The sequence below is a fragment of the Coccidioides immitis genome, assembly GCF_000149335.2.
Source record: "Coccidioides immitis RS genomic scaffold supercont3.1, whole genome shotgun sequence".
In the NCBI taxonomy this organism is placed as follows: Eukaryota; Fungi; Ascomycota; class Eurotiomycetes; order Onygenales; family Onygenaceae; genus Coccidioides; species Coccidioides immitis.
The window spans coordinates 5913199-5928720 of NW_004504310.1; the positions used below are offsets into that span (position 1 = coordinate 5913199).

Here is a 15522-nt window from a genome sequence, read left to right on the forward strand (position 1 = left end):
TCATGGCAGATAATGATACGGGAACCGGCCTGATGTTTGTCCATCGTAGGGGAAGTATCATATAAGAAGGAACCTCGTGTGGCGGAAAGCCTTTCCGAGAGTGTTCTCCATCGCCGTCCCCTCGACATGGCATCGGTCCCATAGGACAATTGCGAGGAAAGCCGATCTATGGAACCCAAGGCAGGGCTCTTCCGCGTTCCAATCATATCGTCAGTCAACACTCCACATCAGGCGGTGGGCGTAAAACAAGCTTTCCCAAAATTTCTTTCACATCACGCTTCAGCAGCTTTCGGAGTCTAAACTTCAACATAATAATGTGGTTTCGCAGCGAACAAGGTCCTGGCAAACCAGCAGCTGTGGTCATTTTTCATTGAAGGGGTTAAGGAGATTAGAGTATACGTAAAGAGTAAGTTTTTTTTACCTCATCTTCATTTATCTTTCAAGGGTTTCAGGATATCCCAAATCTTTGCTGGCTTCAAGGAGCTGCGTTGGCCCGGCTTTTCCGGAAAGGATGCAAGGCGCATTAAAAAAATCCAGACTGCACATTTATGCTCAAAGAAAGGCTCAGCTCTTTCCATTCTGGCGTTATATATGAGATATCGCCATGTGATTTCATTGGCAATAGCCGTTAAAGCCCATGGGCAACTTGGTTTAGCATACATACAATGTGCCGGTCCCATGTTGCTTCAACAAGCCAATTAAATATTTGATCGCTAAATGAGCTCGTTATCAACCTGATACCCCCGCCTTCTCTCGTTCTACTTCTTCCCCAGTTCTACGTGATATGGACCAGAAAGTTCCTCGATGTCCATGCAAAATTGCTAACAAAGTTGGATCCAGTGGCCCCGCGGTTCAATGCAGGGCTTCAGCTGCCGCTGGTGTCGGCTGTGTCTGAAACCAGCCCCCCGTTTATTCATACAACCTTTTCTTCGTCCTCCGTATTGGCTTCCCCAGATCCTATCCTTAATCTAGGGGGTGAAGGCGAAGGTATCAAGTCGCCTGATATTCTTATATCCGCTACTCCTTTGCCTACCGTTTCACTTAATTTCGCTACGAACAAAAAAGAGCAAGAACAACTTTCCGATGCATTATTCGTCGACAACGAAACCTCTAAGTTATCACCTCAGACCATAACGACCAATCAGCAAAAATCGAAGAGCAGCTCATTATCCGATCGCATCCGGTCCTGGACTTGGACTTTATTATCTTGGATATCAAATGTATTGTACTCTTTTTTTACGAATGGAAAGGGCGCAGCTCCTGAGTATGATGCCCTTAGAAACAAGGTCAATTCCGAACCAGGTGGCCTTTCATGGGAACTTTCCCGGTCTGCAAGGGATAGCAACGGCCAGATACTACATGAGATACCAGACTACGTTCTTGAATATGCTCCCTTAGTCCATCTCTTCTCTGCTGAACAATTTTGGCCATGCGATATTGGAGAACATTTAACGCACATTACGCCATACTTGAACTATACCCCCCTCAGAGCCACATGGGAGCACCCTCTACTTGACAATCTCGATGACCTAAATAATTGGCAACACGGTCGCCATGTCTTTTTGACGAGTAATGAAAACGTGGAAAACCGACCAGAATGGCTACATGGCAAGAAGAATATTCCGGAACCTGTTCCCTATTCCCGGCAAAAAGGACGCTTTTACCGTCGCTCGATTGACTTCCTGTCACAGAATACCCAGATGTTAGGATACTTTGGCCGCAAGGGGAAAACAGCTGGCAAGAGTAAAGCCCCCGCAGTGCTAATTGTGATTGATAAAGGAGACGGCATAGTGGATGCCTTTTGGTTCTATTTTTACAGTTTTAACCTGGGAAACGAGGTGTTCAATCTCCGTTTTGGAAACCATGTTGGGGACTGGGAGCATTCCCTCGTTCGATTTCATCGTGGCGAACCCAAAGCTATCTTTCTCAGCGAGCACTCCGGCGGAGAAGCATATACTTACAATGCCATGGAGAAACTCGGCAAGCGAGTGCGTTTAAAGTCCTCCCCCAACCCTCCTTAATCTCTTGACTGATCAACCCATTTTTCAGCCTGTCATATACTCCGCCACTGGCACTCATGCCATATACGCTAACCCGGGAATACATTCTTATATTCTTCCCTGGGGCCTCCTTCGCGACCAAACTGACGCCGGACCGCTGTGGGATCCTTCCCTTAATATGCATGCGTACGCTTATTCGCCCCACAACGACACTTTATACCCCTCAAATAGAACACCCAATGCGCCCACCGAATGGTTTTCATTCCGAGGCCATTGGGGAGATAAAATATACCCGCTGGGTGACAGACGACAGTACCGATTTGCCGGACAATATCATTACGTCAGTGGACCCTTGGGCCCAAGGTTTAAGAACCTAGCTAGGAGGAAAGTGTGTCAAGGACCAGAAGAGGATATTTGCATTATTAGAAATGAGGTCGGGGCAAAGGGTGGGCGAGAACATGCTAAAGTGGGGGTGAAATGGGATGCAGGGCTTAGAGATGATGATGGGGAGGATCAGGTTTGATCGCGATCCTTCGGGAAGATAGACGCCTTTTACTGTTATACCTTATCCTGTACTTACCTATGATTGTCGCTACAACGTTTTTTTTCGCTGGCAGAGTAGCTATCCTGTGCCCCTTTGGGGTTTAGTTTTGGTCCCTGGTGGAGAAACACCATAGATCCCGCTGTAATCCGTATCTAATGGCCGAGTTTGAAATCATACTGATGTTGGGTATAAATGTTTAGCCAGTTCTAGACAAGAAGCTTTAGAATTAAGAACTATTCTGGTCCATATCAACGCTATAGGTACTTCCACACCAAAATGAATTTAAGGAGAGACAGGAAGAACTTCAGAGACATATTTGGTTAAAGCGCCTATGAATGGGGCTAAGGAAGGTTGTCTTCGGATATATTTGCAGCATTATGCTTGGACGTAGGGAGAGGAGCGCAGAGTCAAGGTATCTGAGAGGCGCGACAAAAGAGTGCGTCAGTGTACAGAGAAGGAATTGATCTAAAATAGGCAAGGAATGCTTTTTTTCCAAGAAATGCTAATCTGGCAGACTTCTAAAGGAATGTAAAATTAAACAATAGCAGGAAGACCAGGACCTCAGGAGTAAGAAGAACCTATTCACAAAGAGATTATGGACAGTGAAAGTAGATAGCGAAAAGGAAGAGGATAGAGTGCAAATGCCATAAGACGAAAGCGCTTGGTATATAGATATGGTAAGGAAATTCGTTTGGAGAAAGCCTTCGCTGGGCTGCCGTGACCTAGATTTAGTAGGCTCTTCCGACGCGAGAGTAGTCGGGGTACATGTTAGAATCAATTCCATCGCCATTGGGCCCTACTCGGCCATAATCGTTATGAGGTACCAAATGATCGGTGCTCTCAGATGCTTGATGGCGAGGTCCTGGTGGGATATCTCGATACGGTTCGTACCGGCCGAACATATTTAGTTTCCCGACTTCTAGGTCCTGTCGACCGTTAGGGTCGGTTCGAGAATTCAACAGTAGGGAATTGCGAGCGTCCAGGGGCGTTAGATTATCGAGGTCGCGGTCATATTTTTCTGAAAAGAATTAGTTAATATTTAATCTTCTAGTTAAATAATTTCGGGGGAACAAAGTTGTTTACCTGACTCCTTCCGCCGCTGAACGTGTGGATTTTTGCGAACCAAAAGAATGATAGCATTAATGGCAATAAGAAGCGCCAAAATTCCAGTCAAGGCTGATTGAACTGCAACTAGTGCCACTCCAGTAACAGTTTTGGTGGTCTGTCCCATACCCAGTTCTTGAACGAAAACAATGATGCATGCCACGGAGAGCACACGGACCACTTGGATAGAGATATTAATCCACTGACTTGATTTGGTCTCATATGGTCTGGCCCACAAGAGAAGAATGAGCATAAGCGCCTCCACGACGAGCTGCGCACCCGATTGAACAAGCCCATGTCCATCGCCAGCAGCGAGGATGCAACCCTTGGCAAACATGTAGAAAATGTATGGGATAAAAATCCACCAATATCCCTTTTTATAGTTGTCATAGAAAAGACTGTATTTTCTCCATGTTTCCTTGTCTTCGTAGAGGGCGCTCGCATCGCCATCCATTTTCTTGTGTCGACGGGCCACAGACCAGATGCGGAAGGTAAAGTACCCAAGAACAGCCGTAAAGATCGCGAGCGTGACTCCAGCCAGTATTTTTGCTGCCCAGGAATCCCCGTGGGTGAACTGGAAAATGCAATATAACGTCCAGATTCCGTATAACAGGAGAATCAAGTTGGTTATTGTGCGAGCAAGTAGTCCCCAGTAGTGCTTCCGAAAATTCGTTAACTTCTGCGGAAAATTTCCCTTAAGAGCCCAGATTTCCAGGATGAGCTTAAACAACAAGATACCAACAGCAATACCGGCAACAATGATGGCAAAAACCAGGAGGACCGTCATGAACGTGTTTGCTTCGGGGATGGAAAGTTGCTCAGCATAAGCCTTGAAACGCGACACGACATGATTAATGCCGTCTTCATTTTTGTCATCGCTAGGGGACGTATTCTCCGTAACTTCAACATCTCGCACTGCAAGCGGTAGGAGGTTGAAGATGGATCCCAAAGCGCGCTTTGCAGGTTGCTTCGAATTGGTGTTATCTCCGAAGATCAAGGTGGCATTGCGCAAAAAGGCGACATTGCTATGCGTGAGATTACCTCCTGTCCGATTCCTGAAGTCATCGATGGTGGACTGCATCTGGAACCACGGAATAAGACCGGTGCTGAAGCCGAAATTCTTCGTAAAGCTACGGTAAACCGGGGGATAGTTCACGCTCAGCATCCCATTCATAGCCATGGTGTGGAACCACCCGAGGACGTCGCCAAAACTGGGACCAGTTGAGGCAGCACCTGGAGCACCGCCTGCCATTGCTGCACTAACCCCCGTCAAGGCAAGGGCAGCGCCAGCTATACCGGCAGCTGCATATGAAACCGCGGGGGATTCGAGAGTTTTTCCATTTCCAACGACGGACTGGATACAAGCAAGGGGCTTGTCGTTGTCCCGAGCCTTCAGTTCTAAGGTGGCCTCTGCTTGGAGATCGGGGATTGCAAATGCAATGGAGGGAATTTTACCAATGAAATCGGAAGGTATTGTAACCGAATCCTTTGCGGCGAAAGACCGAGCGGGAACTAGAAAGATGCAGCATTAGCTCAATGTTGCCCCCAGGAAGCGTGCACTTGTTGCGGCTTGGTACCTGGGCACAATTGATCAACTTTCGTCTTTTCATCACAGGGGTCAAATTCTTGCGTAAATCTTTGTCCGTAAGCATTGACAACGAGGGAAGCTGTCACTTCTTGCTCCTTGGAACTTGATCCAGCAACATCGAAGGTGATTCTATTCGTTGACCGATCGAAACTTATATCGAGCCTTTCAACCTTGATGTCGGCATCATCGAGACACGTCAAAAATCCGTTGGTTTTCAACACGTCGCCAGCTAGAGCTAGATTGCAAAATGCCGCCCAAACTAAGGGGGTCACGGCAAGGTAGCGTCCCAACCCCATGCTAGGCGAGTCACTGGCACCAAACCAACCAAGCTGCAATGATGGCGTAACGAATTTTTTCTCAGTCACTCGAATCAGATTTGGTGAATTTTCGAGTCAGGGTGGGCATTCGATGGGTAGATACGGAGAAATGCTAGAGATGGGGATGATGGTCCAAGCTTCGCCCGTCCAGGTATGTAGATCGGTGTCAGGTCGGGGGCGGAAGGATATTGAAGAGGATGGAAGCAAGATAGTCGAACAAAGAGGATGCAGGGTCAACCCGCACAGAAAGTAAGTCTATAATACTCCGAAGTAGAAGTGAAGATGAGATATGAATGCTAGGTCCAAGTAAACTTGGACGAACGAGATGGCTGTTCACAGGAAAGTGTCAACAAACTGGAAGCCCCATGAAGGGACGGAGTGCTAACGAATGAAGAAAGGGAGTGACTTTGATAGTGTCTGAGAAAGAGTGAAAGGCGGACTGGGCGGAAGTTTTCAATCCAAAGGAGAGGTTCGAGCGAAGAAGCAAGACAAAGACAGGCGAATTTGGGCGGAGAAGCCGCCAGGTCACAGGAGGGAAAAGGCCCGTAAATTACCACATCGTGACCAGCCAACAACAAAGCAGCTGGCGTGTAATCCGGCGGTATCGTAACCGTGTCGATGGAGCTGGCTTACCCCTGGCGAGTCTCAGCTGGAACACACCGCCGCACGCTGATTGGCTCGCGGCGTGTTTTATCAGCCACACCGCTCCACCGCGCCGATGGGGCTGGAGGTCAGAAAAATGCCAAGAAAAGCGCGCTCTGACGCTTCGCTTTCTCCCGTCGCACCAGCGAGTCGGCCGCGCGCGGTTGGAGGGCGCTTTTGCGGTGCTGGCTGGCTTGTCTGGGGCAAAGGACGGGGCGTTGGCACGGGGTATCGGATGGATGGTTGTGTCAAAGGGGGGATGCTTGAGTTCCTATGCCCAAAAAGATCGAAGTCCCGCCCAACTCCTTGAAGGAGAAAAAGTCGAGACAAAGTGATCCACTTCCCGTTGTGTTTAGAATTGAGGCCACCGGAGTACCGGTGCAAACAAGGCCCTTCTAAATATATCCGCCAATACCTCACGGTCGAGATTTGAAAGCGGCAAGACCAGGGAGTCCCCTTCCAGTGACCCCACAGGATTCGCCATCACGCAAATCCTGTCTGCAGGGAGGTGGTCCAATGACAGACCAACAATGCCCCTGGTCAGAGGTTCTGGACCTGCAGAACCTGACGGCCTGACCCGGCCCTGAAATGTTGAGGGGACGCTTGCCATTTTCTCAGGTTCGATGTCTCGTCTGCAGCAACCAGAATCGGGAGTGATGCAGGTACAGGGTGTTTGTGAGCATGAAAGGACGTCCTGCGAGCGGGTGGCCTATCAGCCAACAGAAACCAAACATGTTGTATGAAATCTACATTTTTGAAATGCCTGCAAAACAAAACTGTGATCTTTTGACAGCATTGCGTTTTGCCTGTAAGCAAGGATGTTCGCATCAAGCTGATGTGTCCGCCCCATTTCCTCTAACGCTACGCCGGTTTAACAACACTCGACCCGCTGACTAATCACTCCTCAAGGTTATTTAGGTAATACTGCGAGCACGTGACAATGATGTAACAGGCAGGGCTGCTGGGCTTGGGGACAACGACGAACCTTCATCGAGCTGGGTCGACGGGACCATTGCGACATGCTCTGCGCGATCTCGCGCTTATTCCACACAAATGACGAGTTCTCCTCCATCCACATGGAGAAATCTTGATGAGAATGAGGCCCTCCTCCGTCACCCGATTCTCAATAAGTATCCCGGGGAAGATACTAGGCCCACTAGCAAGAAGGAGCTGGCTGGGTGGTATAGTTATGGCTGGGCTGCCGAGGTGTTCGCCGTGTGCGCCATGGGTATGCCTCTGTTAATATCTCACCTTGGGTGCTTACCGTTGCGTCCTATGTCTCTTAAATGCCTTCGTCGCTGATCCATCTTCTCTACTTAGGCTCCTTCCTCCCCATCACCCTCGAACAGATGACGAGAGATCAAGGTGTTCTACTTTCAGATAAGAAGACTCCATGCAGTGCAAGCTGGCCAACTGCCCCGACGGCCTATGCCGCGGCAGACGCCACTGCTTCTCCTCGTGTTGGTCCTCCCCAGTGCGTAATCTACGTTTTGGGTATCGAAATCAACACCGCCAGCTTCGCCATGTATACGTTTTCAATAAGTGTTCTCATTCAGTCCGTACTCATTATTTCCATGTCAGCCGCGGCGGATCACGGTGTATACCGGAAGAAATTTCTCTTAGCTTTTGCTCTCATGGGTGCCTTGTCTATGATATTATTTCTATTTCTCCTTCCTCGTTTTTATCTCCTGGCAGCAGTTCTCGCGATCATTGCCAACACAGGCTTTGGTGCTTCGTTCGTGCTTTTAAATTCGTTTCTGCCCGTCCTTGTACGCAATGATCCGTCAATACAGGCAACTCGCTATGCCGCTGCTTCAGATGAACAAACGTATTACACTCAGAACCCCAGCGGGAGCAACACAATTTCTCCGGTGGACGAACCTGAACGCCTGGATGTCAGCTCGAATGACTCGGCACTTGTATCAGCCGAGTTGCGACTATCTACGAAACTATCCTCGAATGGTATTGGGATCGGTTATATTGCTGCGGTTTTGGTTCAAATTGGGTGCATCCTTCTCGTCGTTGCGACCCATTCAACTACTTTCTCTCTCCGCCTTGTACTCTTTATCATCGGCTTATGGTGGTTGGTTTTCACGATTCCCGCTGCTCTATGGCTCCGTCCTAGGCCCGGTCCTCCGGTTCCAGATTCGGCATATGGGAAAGGCAGGTGGGCGTGGGTTAGTTATATCGTGTTTGCATGGGTGTCTCTTGGCCGAACGATCGTACGAGCTCGTCAACTTAAAGATGTGCTCCTGTTTTTAGCGGCTTGGTTTTTGCTATCCGATGGCATCGCTACGGTAAGTGGTACGGCCGTGCTTTTCGCAAAAACACAACTTGGCATGAACATTGCTGCCCTTGGTCTCATAAACGTCATCGCCATGATATCAGGCGTTCTCGGTGCGTTCTCTTGGAGTTATATCTCACACCATTTTAACCTTCGGCCGTCGCGTACCATCGTAGCATGCATCTGTCTTTTCGAAGTTATCCCCCTCTACGGCCTCCTTGGCTTCCTCCCATTTATCAAGAGGCTTGGGGTTATTGGCCTCCAGCAGCCATGGGAAATGTATGTTCTCGGAGCAATCTACGGCCTTGTGCTTGGCGGTCTGTCATCATACTGTCGAAGCTTCTTCGGCGAATTGATCCCACCCGGGTTTGAAGCATCCTTTTACGCTCTCTATGCGATCACCGACAAGGGGTCCAGCATGTTTGGTCCGGCCATTGTGGGTGCTATTACAGATCGGTACGGGGAGATCAGGCCCGCTTTCGGGTTCCTTGCGCTGCTTATCTTACTTCCGCTGCCGTTGATGCTACTCGTTGACGTCGACCGGGGGAAGCGTGATGCCAAGGAGCTTGCTGAAGCTTTAGAGGGAGTGAAAGATATGGGCACTAATGGGACTGGCTATGCTACGGTGGCCACGCATGAGGTTGAGGTTGGATACGAAGGAGACCGGGAATAAATAGAGCTGGAGAGCTATTCTGACGTTCGCAATTAATATCGGTTCATGGTGATCTCGTTGCTTTGTATCCCATTACGATAGAGCATATAATACTTATGGAACCTAGCACGAAACTTCCAAAGTGATGTGACTTCCGTGCCCATTTCTCTTACATAGTATAGCAGGGGTCTGCAGGAGTTAACCTTTATCCATACGCCGTTCGCAATTTTTCATCGCATCCCAAACTACATAGTTGAATCATCCATCCTCCGAAGGAAGCAAACCAAAAAAGAAGCTATTTCGCCCACCGTTTCATATCAATAATGGTCAAACGAGGGGAGCCCAGAGTATTATAAATATCACCGACATCACTTGCATCTCTTTTCCACAATATTCGCCCCATGCTCCTCATACTCTTTCTTCGAAATCCACATCTGGTGGAAGGTGCCAAGACTAGCCACGATGCTTCCGCCAATCCACGAGCCAAACTTCCTCTCCACCGTATTGCCTGGCGCAAACAAGCGCACTCGAGGACTTGGGAACATGGCCGTCAATTCTGAGTTTATCCGATCATTGAATCCGTACAGGAGACTGGTCGCGCCCGTAATCACCACGTTACCGAGCAAATGTGGCCGTATGTCGATGTCAACCTGATTGAGGGCGCTGCGAACAAGCTCGGGTATTGTCTGTGCAGCAGTGGGCGCGGGGAACTCAGAATCAGGATCTGGAATTGCGGCTTTGGCATCGAATAATGATTCAGCGACGCGGTATCGGTCTGTGCCGAAGAGTTGGTTGTAGCCGTCTGGGAATTCGAAGGGGCGGCCTGGGCTGTTTTTCGCTAGATCTTCGTTGGACACTCCGTTGGGGTTGACATTTAATAAACCCTGAGGGCCTGGCCAGACTTGGACCACACATTCCTTAAACTCGGAGATGGTCCGGTTTTCCAGAAGTCGACGGAACGAAGCGTCGGGAGCCTGATCATCGGGAATTGTGCGGTACGTTGCTTGCGCCGGCTGGCCAGCATCTACTGCTGTCTTGGAAGAGATGAGGTAGTGGGGTGTAATTGTGATGGGTTGAGGAGTGTTTTGTTTAAAGAGTGCGCGAACTTGGGAGGAGATATAGTCCCCGGCAAGATGGGAATGTTGGACGCCACGTTTTAAAATCAGTCCGTCGTGTACTGGAGTGACTGAGACCGTGGACGCGCCAACGTCAATAACTAAAGCGGACGCCTTGCCGGCGGCAAAACTGGAAAGCGACGTCAGTATTTTACGGGAGAGCATGCGTGAACGAAATCAACCTAGCACTTACGCAGCCAGCGGTCCCGTCCTAGCAAGATAAAAGGCTGGTGTGCCCCAATTCTCCATCGCTATTTCAATCGTCTTCTCCCGAGCTTTGGTGGGATTCCATCCACATTCAGTCATGAGCAATGGCGAATCTGATAAAGGCTTCTCTTGTGACTCCACAATCTCCATCTCAGTTGGCAATTCTGATGTGTCATTTAACCCATTGAGCATGGGATTGCCAGGTTTCGTGCCCGTCAGCCGCGAAGAAAATGAATATTCCCACAATTTCTCCGCCATATCCCAATCTTCCACAATTCCATCACTCCCCATCGGATTGTGAATAGACAGGCCCGGTCGCGGCGAGACATAGATGCTATCCCCGTATATGTGCTTGTCTTGTCCATCCGTAGAATATTTCGCGTAGTATGTCGGGGTCACAGATTTAGGCGTGTCTTCACCAGCAAATCCGGCGCGAATGGAGGAATAGCCTGGGTCGAGAATAATGGCGGATACCTCGTCTGTATACTCTACGGCTTAGCAATCCTGCGCTAATAAATTTGCCTGGGCATTGGCAAAGCGTGGGCAATCATACCTCCTCCATATTCCGCCGTCGCGGGGGGGACCGAAGAATTCATATTGGCCGCCGGAACGAAGAAAGTCTGGTGGAGTCTCAAGGCGCTGACCGAAGTAAATGCACGGAACTAAGGTCAACAAGAGGCAAGAAAAGCAAGCAATTTGTACACTCAAAGTTTCTGCAGCTGTTAAATGTACGGGGCCGTATCTATGAGCAAGAATGCGGTCGCGATGAGCAGCCGGGCGGCGGGCGGGCGTGGGAGAGCCATCGCCGCTTTAGGAATAGCGCAGCTTGCTGTCTCTTATCTAATCTTGAGATCTTGCTTGACTTGGAGCGTCCTCATCTTCGTCCTCCATCACAACAAATCAAAAGTCTACAGGAGTGCAAAATGGAGATTGAACAGCCGATTTTCAATCCAGCGAAGAGGAGAAAATTCATACGCAGGCGCGCAACAACGCCACCCGCAGAGCACCAGTCGGATTTTCAAGATCAGGCGCCTGAGCTCGCTACGAACGACCTCACCCAGTCTGCTACTCCTACCTTGGAGGACGATGGTGCAGCCGCACCTATCGCTGAGATCATTCGTGCTCGAAAGGGATTGAAATCCCGCAGAGCTGGAATAGAATTCTCGACGGGGCCGAGATGGGGTTCAGAAAAGACACCTCGACCATCCTCAGAAGGGACAGTGGCGAGCGAGGCTGGAGATGGTGGTTTAGGCGGGATATCAGACCGGTTTGTTGGTCTTACGGGACAAAAGGTTGATGTAGATAGGCATATGTACGTATCGCCCTCCCTGTGATTGTGAAGTGCCGCTTTGTGATGGAAATTAACGAGATAAGGATGACCTATATAGAGTCTGAGATGGCCAAACGTCATCGCCGCAGCCCAGCGGTTGAATCCACACACGACCAGTTAGAACCCGAAGAGATCATCAACCAAGGCCCAGACCACAAGCTACCTCAGCGCCAGCCAGCTACTTTGGGTAAACTTCATGAGATAGATCTCGGCCCGGACTCGAAATTGCGGAATATCGAACGAACAAAAGCCGCTACGAGAAATCTGGCGAGTGGCGAGCCTATACAGACTGAAGATAAGGATGTAGGGGGAAAGAAATCTCGCGTAGATAAAGACGGAAAGTCGTGGCGCCATAGAAAACGACGCAATAGTGAAGATATAAGACGGGATCAACTTGTTGAAGAAGTATTACGGGAGAGCAAACGTAAGGCATAGCCTTTATTTCCACATCTTTCTCTGAAATACTAACGGTTTCATAGTTGATGTCTATGAGGAGCCCGAGCAAGAGTTTGGCGATGATCAGGCCGCGGATGATCGCATTGCGGAACAGTTCAGACGTGATTTCTTGGATGCTATCCAGTCGCGGAGACGTGGAGCCAGGTCAAAGAATACGAAATCCTCGAAAGGTGATGTTCCTCGTGGCCCTAAGCTGGGCGGAAGTAGAAGCGCCCGAGCTGCAATGCGCGAGAGGCAAGAAAAAGCAGCCAAGAAGTAAATTTCAAACTTTTCGTGCTGTTACCTTACCCGCTGTGGATAATGGATATATCCATCTGATATATCCTCATGTGAAGAACTGGGTGGTTGAACGCAAAGCCCTCTGAGAAGTCTATAGTCTGGTGGCTGCAGCATATATAAATGCACCGGGAATGAAATTCATGACAATGCTATCCTGAACTTTTATGGCATATTCGGGACCAACTGGCAACCATAGCCTACTGTTAATGAAGTTCACCTGCCATTCATTGTCCTTGGCTGCTTGGCAGCATTTCCTATCTGAGGCCATCGACTCATTACAGATGATAAAACGGGCAGGGTTACTGGTTGTCTATGGAACCGTAGTCCCCAGGACTCGTCCGGCGGCCTCGTAGATCCGATCTACTAGCAAAAATACGATACCCACAGGAGCAACTTCGAACCCAGGGCTACCAGAATCCTCAAACTTTGCATTTTTTTATCACCTTTCATGGACGCCACGAATGCATCATGTATGTATGTTCGAAGAAACATGCTGGATTCCCTTCGCGACTATATCGTCCTCAGGAGCCTGACCATCTGCACCCAGGATTTTTGGGTTTGATGACAGCAAAAGCTCTTGGCTCTGCTGTTCTACTAGTTAACGTCCGACTTCAATGATGCCCCGATTGCATCCTTTAGTACTCCGTAATTAGTAGTGTCCAATGGTAGTTACGCTTTGAACAACCATCCACCAAAGGCACTCAGCCTCGTTAACAATACGAGTTATACATAGTACGGAGTATGGAGTACATCGCTAGGCACTGCAATGCGGATGGCGTGTTTGCAGAGGAGACTCACATTTTCAAATTGAGCCGATGGAAGGTTTGTGGTCAAAACGATCGACCGACCATCCAGTTGATACTCCGTCCTCCGTACACCGTACAGAGGATCGCTTGCTCATTTTTGACGGGCGTTGACATTTAATTCGTAACCTTGATCGTGACCTGTGACTGGCTGAGCGCCGAGCGGGTTGCAAGATCGGTCAATCACAGCTTCGCAAGTTCGCAATATCAAACCAAGGTCAAATGTTCTTGATTTTATATATCACAGATCACTTACACCGAGAGACTATTCTGGCTGCGTGCAGCGAAACAGAGGGTACGACTTGGAGCGTGCTTTTTCTCTTTCCGCCTTTCATCAAAACCAGATTATAAAAGGCTCATCTGTATCCCAATCCCTTGGTTTTTCGAACCCGTCCATTTCGCCTCCTTATCTCTTCATAAGCCTCGAGAGAAATTCTTCAAGTAGTTTTCTTCTTCAGGACGAGGAACTGTTGGTGGGCCAACATGCGCTTACTCCGAATCTTTGCTACGGCTAGCTCTCTGCTGGTCAGCCAAGCAAATCCCTCTCTCAACCCAGAAACACTTAATGAAAATCACTGTCTTGAGGTGTGCAAAGCGGAGAAGCCAACCTGTCCCCCTTACTGGGTACGGAGTAGAAGTAATCATTTAAATTGGTCTATTCCATGAAGCAGCGATGACTAACTTATCATTTAGCGTCCTGAAATAGTTTATCAGAAGGGTCCTGTATGAACCTCTCCCATTCCAGCTCTCCTACGCAAAGCACTTCCTTCCCTCGCAAGTTCTAACAAATGGATGAGAGTAGGAAGCTTGTTGGGGATGCTGCATGGATTTACCCCATTGGTGACATATGGGTAAAGGTTTTGAATGTACGGAGTAGAACAAAATGGAAATGGATGAAGAATTTTTGCTGGTATCGACAGTATACGGGTGGTACCTTAGCATTCTTACAATGCGGGGCGGGGTTCCTGTATTACTATGGCAGGCATCTCAGAATATAAAGCGGGTGAAACATCTGTTGCCTTTCAGATCCTCAATTCAGGCCGCAAATGGTAGTACAATGAAGAAAGTAGTACCTCTATATGAGAGGGTTTAAAAGAAGGCATATGTACTAGCAATTTAGCAGATCGGGGGTCGCTGCATATCCTGAGATCTCTCTGATTAAAAAATCCATTTACACACCCAGAAATGGCGCCTTTCCCCTCCCGAAATATGCGGTGTCTTAAAGTTACACAAGGATGGAATCTTTCTTGAGCTTTTATCTGTTAGTCTTCGCACAAACACAAGTCAGATGAATCACGCACTCTCTAAATACCCAAGTGTGCAGCATGCTTGGACCAAGGCCAAGAGTTAAGAATGGGGTAAAGGGCGCTCAATCCGAAGGTCAGAGGATCTATTTTCTTGTTTCGTTCAATTCACAGAAAAGAAACTTAAGTCTGACAAAATAGAGTGTGTTTTATTTGGATGTGTAACGCGGTATACATGTAGTTACAAATATCCAATCGGTGCAAGGTCTAGTGTTGTTCTCGTCGGATGCAGAATTATATCGCTTATATAGTCATGAGAATGATCTCCAAGATATCCTACGCTTTCCATTCCATGTATCGTGTGATAACGTTCAAAGGCCTTGTCCAGCGTCCCCTGTGAAATGTCACACTAATACTACCAGCATGTCCTGTTCCGCAAAGGCTCCCACAGATTAAGTAACTTCTTTCAGAGTCCGGCTTCTCACTGATAGTGAACAAAGATATCTCGTATTGGTGAGAAAAGCACTTTGAAGTCGCGAGGGGAGTTAGTCCGGCCATTGTCACCCCTCTTGGGTTTACCCGTTGGCTTTGGCCCCTTTTCTTTAAAAACTTCTTCGCCCTCGGCTTGGATTTCGTGGAGGTTTTTGAAGTTCATATGCCGGATTTTATAGGCGAGCTTGTCAAGATATTTTTCTTGTTCAGGAGTCAGATCGGAAAAGTAGGAGCGGAAATCGTAGATACGCGCAAGTTGCACAGGCATAATTTTGTCCATATAGACATCGGTTGGAAGCTTGGAATTGGAACCGGAAGACGGAGCGGCCAGGGCGAAGGAAGCGAGCCCGAGGATGCAGGTACCGAGGAGGGTTTTAAACTGCATGGTGGAGAGGCTCTGAAGAAACTATGCCCTTTAACAAGAAAACTAGTTTACGGCGTAGAAGCAAGTTTGACACTGTGATT

The 15522-nt window shown here is 48.6% G+C and overlaps 8 protein-coding genes across 8 annotated transcripts; 5 read left to right on the top strand and 3 right to left on the bottom strand.

Annotated features, from left to right (window-relative positions):
• Window positions 1-2: 2 nt before the first annotated feature.
• Window positions 3-2625, top strand: CIMG_00976 (vacuolar protein sorting protein 62; the record flags this gene model as incomplete). The annotated part of the gene is made up of 5 exons (XM_001247204.2): window positions 3-34; window positions 145-209; window positions 329-406; window positions 841-1988; window positions 2050-2625. The coding sequence occupies 5 exons, from the start codon at window positions 3-5 to the stop codon at window positions 2521-2523; spliced, it is 1797 nt and encodes a 598-aa protein (XP_001247205.2). The 3' UTR covers window positions 2524-2625.
• A 123-nt stretch (window positions 2626-2748) lies between these two features.
• Window positions 2749-6377, bottom strand: CIMG_00975 (uncharacterized protein). The gene is made up of 3 exons (XM_001247203.2): window positions 5226-6377; window positions 3628-5160; window positions 2749-3562 (listed from the first exon to the last, which is right to left on the bottom strand). The coding sequence occupies exons 1-3, from the start codon at window positions 5530-5532 to the stop codon at window positions 3273-3275; spliced, it is 2130 nt and encodes a 709-aa protein (XP_001247204.1). The 5' UTR covers window positions 5533-6377; the 3' UTR covers window positions 2749-3272.
• CIMG_00974 (uncharacterized protein) lies at window positions 5879-6530 on the top strand (the record flags this gene model as incomplete). Its single annotated transcript, XM_001247202.2, has 2 exons — window positions 5879-5884; window positions 5988-6530. 2 exons carry the CDS (start codon window positions 5879-5881, stop codon window positions 6528-6530), a joined length of 549 nt encoding a protein of 182 aa, XP_001247203.2.
• Window positions 6531-7199: 669 nt separating this feature from the next.
• Window positions 7200-10161, top strand: CIMG_00973 (autophagy protein Atg22). Its single transcript, XM_001247201.2, has 2 exons — window positions 7200-7423; window positions 7516-10161. The coding sequence occupies exons 1-2, from the start codon at window positions 7249-7251 to the stop codon at window positions 9150-9152; spliced, it is 1812 nt and encodes a 603-aa protein (XP_001247202.2). The 5' UTR covers window positions 7200-7248; the 3' UTR covers window positions 9153-10161.
• On the bottom strand, window positions 7898-11201 carry CIMG_00972 (cytoskeletal actin). The gene is made up of 3 exons (XM_001247200.2): window positions 11007-11201; window positions 10440-10932; window positions 7898-10376 (listed from the first exon to the last, which is right to left on the bottom strand). Exons 1-3 carry the CDS (start codon window positions 11047-11049, stop codon window positions 9500-9502), a joined length of 1413 nt encoding a protein of 470 aa, XP_001247201.1. The 5' UTR covers window positions 11050-11201; the 3' UTR covers window positions 7898-9499.
• Window positions 11202-11376: 175 nt separating this feature from the next.
• CIMG_00971 (uncharacterized protein) lies at window positions 11377-13199 on the top strand (the record flags this gene model as incomplete). The annotated part of the gene is made up of 3 exons (XM_001247199.2): window positions 11377-11765; window positions 11828-12207; window positions 12263-13199. 3 exons carry the CDS (start codon window positions 11377-11379, stop codon window positions 12496-12498), a joined length of 1005 nt encoding a protein of 334 aa, XP_001247200.1. The 3' UTR covers window positions 12499-13199.
• A 605-nt stretch (window positions 13200-13804) lies between these two features.
• CIMG_12814 (uncharacterized protein) lies at window positions 13805-14414 on the top strand (the record flags this gene model as incomplete). Its single annotated transcript, XM_004445796.1, has 3 exons — window positions 13805-13945; window positions 14015-14044; window positions 14199-14414. The coding sequence occupies 3 exons, from the start codon at window positions 13805-13807 to the stop codon at window positions 14412-14414; spliced, it is 387 nt and encodes a 128-aa protein (XP_004445853.1).
• Window positions 14415-15046: 632 nt separating this feature from the next.
• CIMG_00970 (uncharacterized protein) lies at window positions 15047-15442 on the bottom strand (the record flags this gene model as incomplete). Its single annotated transcript, XM_001247198.2, has 1 exon — window positions 15047-15442. One exon carries the CDS (start codon window positions 15440-15442, stop codon window positions 15047-15049), a length of 396 nt encoding a protein of 131 aa, XP_001247199.2.
• Window positions 15443-15522: the final 80 nt, after the last annotated feature.

Coding starts and splice junctions, on each gene's coding strand:
- CIMG_00972 (XM_001247200.2), bottom strand. CDS start 11,049: ATGAATTCTTCGGTCCCCCCCGCGACGGCGGAATATGGAGGAG. Junction 10,933..11,006: donor GACGGCGGAATATGGAGGAG/GTATGATTGCCC, acceptor TAGAGTATACAG/ACGAGGTATCCGCCATTATT. Junction 10,377..10,439: donor AGGACGGGACCGCTGGCTGC/GTAAGTGCTAGG, acceptor GTCGCTTTCCAG/TTTTGCCGCCGGCAAGGCGT.
- CIMG_00973 (XM_001247201.2), top strand. CDS start 7,249: ATGACGAGTTCTCCTCCATCCACATGGAGAAATCTTGATGAGAATGAG. Junction 7,424..7,515: donor GTTCGCCGTGTGCGCCATGG/GTATGCCTCTGT, acceptor TTCTCTACTTAG/GCTCCTTCCTCCCCATCACC.
- CIMG_00975 (XM_001247203.2), bottom strand. CDS start 5,532: ATGGGGTTGGGACGCTACCTTGCCGTGACCCCCTTAGTTTGGGCGGCA. Junction 5,161..5,225: donor AGTTGATCAATTGTGCCCAG/GTACCAAGCCGC, acceptor GCATCTTTCTAG/TTCCCGCTCGGTCTTTCGCC. Junction 3,563..3,627: donor TCAGCGGCGGAAGGAGTCAG/GTAAACAACTTT, acceptor AATTCTTTTCAG/AAAAATATGACCGCGACCTC.